At 41.4% G+C, this 8,718-nt stretch overlaps 1 protein-coding gene across 2 annotated transcripts in view; it reads left to right on the plus strand.

The window, feature by feature from the left end:
* PDIA5 (protein disulfide isomerase family A member 5) overlaps nt 1-8,718 on the plus strand; it is a 137,097-nt gene that overhangs the window by 7,099 nt on the left and 121,280 nt on the right. For both annotated transcript variants that reach the window (XM_019554365.1, XM_019554366.1), the window contains exon 2: nt 6,188-6,314. In XM_019554365.1, coding sequence (XP_019409910.1) covers nt 6,188-6,314 — 127 coding nt within the window. The remainder of the gene's footprint in view (nt 1-6,187; nt 6,315-8,718) is intronic.

Raw genomic sequence — 8,718 nt, forward strand, 5'->3', positions numbered from 1 at the left:
GACCGTTCGACCTCGTCATCCCTTGGGGCGCTCTGGTGAACAGACGTTCCCCCAGATCCTGGTGGTCACCCCTGATAAACTTAGAGGTGGCCATCAGATCACCCCTGAGCCTGTGCTTTTCCAGGCTAAAGAGTCTCATTCGAAGGGGACACTGCCCATTCTGCAGAACTAAGGTGACCAAGTTTGAAGGAAAAATATAACTACAGTATAAAACATGATCACAGGATTTGCCTCGGGAATTATGTAGGGAAGAGATTGAAAACCACTCTCTCTCTGTGGATCCTTTGCTGTTTTCCCCATTGTATTCCAGCAAGTAAAGCATCAGTCTTTCCTGCCCAAGTGCAGGGGGGCTGGACCCGATAATCTGTAAGATCCCTTCCAGTCCCTAACAACTATGAAACTAACTCGTCAGAGTTGTCTTCCCCACAACTTGTTGCTCCTTTATGAAAGAAATCAGGTGACTTATTTAAATTCTATAATCTCCATAACATTTGGAATTTCAAGGCAGATTTGGAGTTCTTCTAAATGCCGATTAGGAGACTTCCCATAAAATGGATTTCTTGTCAGGCAGTCTGTTTTATACATGCACTGTCACTTTTTGATCTCGATTACCATGACACAAATGCTGCTGTCCCACTTGACTCTGCAAAGATACGAAACCGTTTTAGAAGATTGCAGAAAAATCTCTTATAAGAGCGGTTGATTAGGGTGCTGGGAAACTCATTGTATAGAGGACGATTTTGTGTCCTACAGTGAAATTTTAGGATTTTTTAACACTTGTATTAAAAACATGATTGCCATCCTTGCACTGCCCAGAGCCTAGAGGAGTGTCTCTCTGTGCATGCCTAATACACACCTGCAAATATCAGATCTCTGTGTACCTCAGGGTATTTATGTACAGATTTGGCCAGGTAGGCAGTTTCTCAGTGTCATGGCCCCCTTGGTTCTTGAATGCCCAAGCCAAGCGTGTGCAAATGCACGTATGCACCTTCATACTCCTGTTTCTGGAGATCCGAGCCTTTGTTGTCAGGAGGTGAGGCAGTTTCCTGACTGAACAATGGGAACTCTTTGCCAGGGAGAGCTAGTTAGTCTTGTTAGACTGAAGTCAGACATAAGGCATGGTAGATTTGCACCCTGTAGACCAACTAATCAGAGACAAACTTTTGTAAGCAGCAGGCTTACTTCATCAGATACTGTCTATCCTGTCTCCTGCCTCCTTGTCAGTCATCTTTGATACATTGTTCCTTCATTGGGGACTTAAATGAACTTTTTTCGGCTGCATTGTCCATGCCAGAATTTGTCTTCTAAGTTTTCTCGTTATCGTACGTAAGATCACTGCATTTGTACAATTGTATGAAATGTCCCACACCACCTCACAAAAGCAGCGAGGCGAGTCATAAGTTAAACCTGGCTCTACAGTAATAGCAGGGAAGTACTTATTCTCTGCATAGATAGCATGGCTTATGTTATATAACGTTTTGCCAATCACTGAAATAGAGATCTCTCTTGCCATTGCAAACCTAGCTTTTGAAGCCTTATAAAACCCTGAACAATACACTCTTACCTCTCCTCTTCACACACTGATTTTGGAGAAAAATGTGATAAGGAATAATTATGTTGTTCAAAACCTTGCTTGTCTTGAAGATAACAAATAGATAATTATTTTACTAGCTGAAAGTGGGACTGCAGGCAGTGGGTCTTTGAAATACCTGAAAGTCCAGTTGTAGCTTGAGAGCTTGATCGTGGACTGTCATTACAGCAGGGCAGTAGCACCACCATAATTAAGGTTGAGATGAGCAAACTGTTTAATGGCAGATTGTTCCATCAACTTGTAAAAATTGGTAGCCTAGAGATAATAGGAAAGCCTTTAAGCTTTTTGCAACTAATTAGGTCTTTTCTACTTAGTGTGCAGTGTTGTATTTTATTGAATGTGTATCTTGATACGACCATTGGAGACGGTAAGAGACTGCTGCTGACAGCTATGTTCTTGTAACTCCTATTCTTATAGGAAGTGAAAAAATCTTTGTAATTTCGATTACTATTCTGAATGCTGTAATTGAAGACTGTGGCCTTCGTGCTGGCTTTTACTGAAGGGTTATTGTTCAACTGAAGTGCTTCAGTGGTAAGGGCAGTGTAAGAACTTGTAGAAATGAATTCATATCCCGGAAATGTATGAGAGGAGAAAAAACACAATATGGAATAGAGATCTTGAATGTTGCACCTTTTCCTTACTCGGCCCTAGAGACTTAGGGGTATTAAACTGTATTTTCGTGTCGTAGTCTGAATTGTGCATGCTTTCCTATGAAGGCCTCCACAAGCCTTTTGGGGTACTCAATGTTAAAACTATTGTGGTACTACTGGGTAGTCCCAGTTGTGAATTGGAGCAGGACCCTTTGTTCCAGGCTCTGTAGACATGCAGAATAAAGAAGTCCTGTCCCAAAGACCTTCCAATTTGAATAAATTGCTGGCTCAATTTCCACTGCTCTCTGACATCTGGTGGGGTCATTCCTGAAAGGGTAGGCATGCTAGTTGCTTTCCAGGACTCAGGTTGTGTTCCTGCTCAAAACTGCCTTTCAGCCAAACTGTCTGGAGTGTTTCTGCTCTTTTGTGCAAGGGATTTTGAAATTTTTAGGGTCATTTGATCAAGTGGCAGGTAGGTTTCCCTTGTTCCTTTATAAGGCTCAGTACAGGTTCATGGTGGTTTCTGTGGCATATAAAAGATTCCTGCCTGGGAGACTACACCGCCTTTTCTGGCCTGTCTGGCTCATGTTAACAAGCTTCTTGTGTCCTGGATATCAACAGTGAATAGAGTGTTTAATAGATTGAGGAAGAAGTTACAAGTCAGTGTGCAAAAACTTTGTAAAGAAAACATCTGGCGCAAGCCTATCCCTGAATCATACCTTGATATTGATATAAGGAAGCACAATATTTGCAAACCAGTCCTGGCTGCTCCTTGACTTTTGCCTGTGGATTTTCAAAGAGGCTAAAATCCACTGAAAAGATTTTAGTGGATCTTTCACTAAAAGAACTGGGTGCCCAATTTCCATTGAATGTCTGTGAGAGGGGGATACTTTGCTCCCTGAGGGCCCTGTGGTGGTCTTTTTTCTCTCATTTCTTGTTACTGCTGCCACTGGTTTGTCTCCAGTCACAGCAGCAATGCTCAGAAGTTCAGCCACCACTTTGCAGAGTACTGCGATTTAAACTCTGCTTGGAGCAGAACATGTCAGCTGAGCAGCAGAAATCCAGGCCATCACCACCAGCACCCCATGTGGATGTTTGTATGGGTAGACAAACTGAAGGAGCATTGTCAGTAAGGGAAAGAAAAAGATGAGCATTTTTTCTTACGTCTTTGAGGAGTTTCATTTGTTCATTTATACGAGCTATTTGGAGCAGATAAAGCAGGTTAATACTGATCACTTAGGAGGTGATGAGCTTACAAAACCCACTGCTAACTTATCATTACTGATGCACAGTCTTGTACGTGAATACGCTGATGCGTATCATCCTAACTCAGTACTTTCAGACTGGACCTTGGATTCCTGAGGCTGACAGGTTGGAGCATTAATCTTAATTTGGAGGAGGCAAAAATGTATTTGGCAGGAGAAATCAGGCCTCTGGTCATGCTGCAGCACATGGCACCTGACCCAGTGAGTTTGCAGTTTATGTTGGACATGAGCTCAGACATTGCCATGATGGGTGCAATATTAAAACCAAGTTTGACTAATGGGTATTGATAGGATAAACTAGACTAGGATAGCAATGTGCACTTACAATGCGATATGCTTCTCTTTTTAACGAGCCAGTGAATTCACTACTACAGCAAATTCTGCGTTAGTGACAACGCATTCATGCCTGTGGTTAAAGTTGTCATTGTTTCCAAAAATCTAATTTTTCATGAGGCTTGTAATCTGCCATAAAAAAAATCACTGAACTTGGCTAAACAACCTCTCTGTCTGGAAAAGACATGAAATAAGTTTGCTTCCAAACGGTCTGTAAATCTGCACAAGCACTTTATTTAAAGTTTATGGGTGTATAATGCAGTCTGGTATTAGCATCATTTGGGAAGAAGCCTTGACTTATTAAAAAAAAACAAAAACAAAACAAAAAACCCAAAACCAAACCAGTCAAACATTTTTCAGGCAGTCGGTTAGTAGCTTAGTCTTTCTTGATAGCAGTTTCCTAGACAGACAAAGTGAACAGTCACTGCTTCTCTTGTGTGCTAAACCTTATTGTTTGTGTAACATGAAGGTTTGATGTTCTGTAAGCCAGGATTTACATGAGCAGATTTTTGAAAAGAGCCATAGCCAGTTCTGATACAGAGTTGTACACACTCCCCTGCTTGTTACGTGGTTCCTGTAAACAGTTTTTGTTCCAAATGTTCTGTCCTTCCCATCGACTTCAGTGGAGTTGTCCTGCATGAGCGTGAACTTGCAGCCGCGTGTAACTTGCCCTAATGCTCCGCATGCATTTTTCATCCTTTCGTGGCAACCCTGGGTTTTTTTAGCTCAACCAATACACTTATCTTGACCCTGGAGACTGAACTCCAATATAGGCATCTAAAAGCATAAACCTCTATTGCCTGAGTTAAAAGATGAAAGCTGTTTTATTTTGGATGCATTTGCTGATTTATCTTTAGTCTAGCCATTAGAGAGACAATCAATTAGACCGCGGTGGGAACATTATGTGTAGGATGGGACAACAGTTATCTGTTTATAGGCAGATGTGGTCCTTTTACAAATACTATGTAAACTGTAAGTATAGTTTCCTGTAGGTTTAGTGCTCTGAGCAACATTTTACAGGGTCTCATTCCCAAGGCTACAGCAATTTCAGTCTAACCTGATGGTTTCAAAGCTTCCTGACAGTACTCTTGTGCAGTCAAGCTTTTGCAATTGTGTTCGTTTTTTGCTTTGGAATCTCATTACCAAATCTAATTGTTTAACAGAATTTGGGTTTTTTCTTGGCCTCGGCAACATGCTGTTGCTTGTAAATAATTGTGCGTTTCATTGCAAATTCAGTGCCAGTGCCTGACTTTGGCTTGGTGCCTTTTCCTTTTTTTTAATACAGAAATCTGTAATGCACAGAATGCAAGAAAAACAGGGTTTTGCTTTTTTCATATACACTCTGGACATGAATTTTCCACCCTGGTTAGAATGAAAGAGACTAACAATTAGTGTTGAATTAGGGAAATGCTGAACCTCTCGTGTGTTTGGCAAATTAACTAATGCTTTTAGCCAAGCAATTAAGTGTTAAGGTTTTCCTGTAAGGTGAATGTAAACTAGAGCATTTCTCTAGCTAGGCTTCTTTTAATCATTCCATTAGTATGAATGCATTACAGTGCAGGAAGAAGGCAAACATCTGATGGAAAGGGCAGTTATTATTGAAGGCTGCTGTGGGCAGACAAATAGTAGAAGGCTTTCTGCAGACATAAGGGCAAAAGCAAGGCTCTGCTATGGAGAGCTTCCACTCAGAAGAGCTGGCCTCCTCATTTTGCAGGTGCGGAGCTGAGGTGAAGAGAGATTAACTTGTCCAAGAGCATAAGGGACACGGGTGGAAGAGCTCAGCATTGAACACGCATCTCCCCAGGGTCAGTGCTTCAGCCCCATGACCCTAATTTCTGTATTGGGTATGGGGCTGAGACCTAGAGTGAAACTCTGGCTCCACCGAGGCAAAATTTTGCCCTGAAATTCTGCACTTAGTTGTTCCATTTCTCTGTGATCGGATGAGTCCCTTAACTTCATTGAACCTCACTTTCTTCACCTATTAAAAAGGAGGTATCTGATGCTTGATGTGCAAAACAGTTTGGGGTTTCAGCACAAGAATGCTTTGTGGTGGTGCTGCACTACAGGGGATAAATAAGAGGAATCAGTTTTCCTCCCTGAGGAGATCGTTTAAAGGTCATAGCTTTCACACCTACTAAATAAAAGCATGCATCTTGATGTTGTGTTTATCCACTATTTCCTTCTGGAAATGCTTAACACAATATTCTCCCTATTTTGATTGATAGTTCTGGTTTTTTGGCTTTTTTTATTAAAGCGGTATGTGGATTTGGGTGCAAGAGGGCATTAAACAGAGTCAAAATAGTTTATAATGCCAAAAAAGCAACTGGTTTTGAAATGCCCTTGTGCCGTTTACCTTTCGAGTAAGTGGGAAAGTTGACATTTCTGTTTCTGATGTCTTGCATCCTTAGGCAGTCTTACCAGCGTGCCTGTTGCCAGCAAAGGTGTCTCCACTCATAGAAAAAATTAGCGACCACAAGGATTTCAAGAAGCTTCTCAGGACACGGAATAATATATTAGTGCTCTATTCCAAATCCAGTAAGTTCTTCTTTTGCTTTTTAATGTTCTCTCTCTCCAATGGGCTGGGATTGGGAGGAGAGGGTAAGAGGGGGGTGAGCACTGGGGCATTTATGGAGGTGTCTAAATGCTCCCAGTTTATTTTGAGGTCTTACCCTATATTCTTTGGCAGTGCTGAGCAAGCCCATGGTGCTCAAATAATAGCAACAGTGCATGTTGGCTGGGATTTGGGATTTCTGCGTTCTTGTCTTGTATTGCTGCTTACTTAGTCTGTGGCCTTGGAGAAGACACTTCACTTTGAAGCTTAGTTTTCCTATTGGTAAAAATGGCTTCCTGGATGTTTCTAGCCTGATGGTCACTGTAGTTTGTAATAACTGCCCTGGTGGTGACACCAAGAGGCTTAATCAGTGCAGGAACCCCTTCATTTTTACCAATAGCATCCTATGGTTGTCTTGTGCCTTAACGTAGTTAGTTGGTGCCTTGTATAATTCCTCCCTCTCCCTCATCTCCTGTTATATCACATGCCCCCTCAAAGCTTTTCAAGTGACTTCTTTCTATCCACTTCTTCACACTTTGTCTCCTGATCTATCATTTGCTCCTTACCATTCTCCTTACGTGCTGCTTTTTTTTGCATGTTCCTGTACATCATCTTTCCTGCTGTGGTCTGCTCCTAGAGCAGTCTCTCCAGCTTCTTGTTAAACATCTACTGTCTCCCCCATGTTTGCTTTTCCATGAATCCTCCCCATGCTGAACTTTGCTCAGTCCTTCCATAACTGATCTCTTGCTCTGCATCTTTATGTCAACTGAACTTGATCACAAGTGCTTTTAGGCAGGAATCCTGTCTGGCTCTGGGCATTGTAAACTTGTACATCTGTGACATCAAGCATGGTTTAAAAAAAAGTGATTTTTGAGATGCTTATCCACATGCAAAATACTGCTGCTGTCATGCATCTGATATTCATTAGTGAAGCAGGTAGGAGAACTGCAGATTAACAGAAATGAGATCAAAGCAGCCTTTTTAATGCTGTTGTTTGGTTTTGCTTTGTTTTTTTGTTTCCTTTTTTTTTGCCATACAATAGAGAAAAAGAAGCAGCCAAGAAATGTTGCGTTTATGACGGATCATCTTTTTGGACTGTGCTGAAGATGTTGGATCCAAATTCTGTTATATTGAATGAGTCTGAATTTGGAGAAACCTTTTTGATTTCAGTGGAGTGATACCAGCTCTCTACTGCTGCCACTAAAAGCCAAATTTGGTCCCAGAGTAGAATGGTCCTGCATCCTTTCCCAGAAAAATGACCAAATTTGAGAACTTTATAAATCTCAAAGTGTAGATGCTTTGGGGAATTAACTTTTATTTGTTAGAGAGATTGTCTGAAAGGGTTAAAATTGTATTGTGTGACTTGATCACCGTTGAAATTTTTGTATTTTTGATATAATGGGGAACCAGGCCCTTGGAAGCCAAATGTTTCTGCAGTAACAGATTTAAAGTAAAAGCCATGAAAGTTTCTGCTTTTTTTTGTTTTTTTTTTTTTGTTAATGGGGCAACTGTACTGTTCAGCTCTTTAAAGGGAACTTTTTTTACCCTTAACATATTTAGTAGTCGCTGCTTTCATTTTTAGTTATACAACCACAGCACTTCAGCACTGACATTTGTCAAATAAATGTTGCCCTATGGGCATCCTTCAAAAGCCATGTTATGTATGTATATCTCCCTCTTTCTACTTAATTGGTTGGATTTAGCAGTATAAAGTGTTGCACAGAGCTGGCGGTGGGATTAACATTTCCTAGAGTGGTGATCCTTATACACAATTAAAAAGCACTTGCTTATCTGCTGCCACCCATTTAAAAACAAAAACAAAACAAAAATCCAACAAAACCTTGTAGGCACAGTTATAATCCCCAATACATACTGTGCATTTATGATGAGATTCAGGTTTACTGTCCAGGAAGCTGCTGGCAGACAGGGTTGAAATGTCAAATAGAAGTCAAGGAAGAGCTGTGTAATGTTCCTGACATGCAGGAAATTTGCCTCTTGTGAAAGATGTGCCTATCTATGCTACATGTGTTGGTCTTTAGTCTACGCCTTAGGCTTGATGAGGTTCCCTACATGTTCTCTTCCAGTTGTGTCCGGGGGAAATGCTTTGGAAGGTGCAGTGGGAGAAGAGCAAGGGATGGAAAAGGTTGACCTTTTCTTGCTTGCCATCCCCCTCAACATCCACTCTCTGCTACCATGCGAGACCTGATCCTAGGCTAGGTGGATCTGCAGACCGATCCAGTCAATGGCAGTTCTTTTGTTTCTTCCTTATACTTATGGACCTAGTTAATTCGTGATTTTTGCATATTTCATGGAAACAGCAAAATTGGGCCTTGTCTGTGAAATCTGCAAAAATCAACCACCCTCCCTATTCCGCACCTGCCCGCCCCC

The sequence above is a fragment of the Crocodylus porosus genome, unplaced genomic scaffold (assembly GCF_001723895.1).
Source record: "Crocodylus porosus isolate Cpor-Errol unplaced genomic scaffold, CroPor_comp1, whole genome shotgun sequence".
NCBI lineage: Eukaryota > Metazoa > Chordata > Crocodylia > Crocodylidae > Crocodylus > Crocodylus porosus.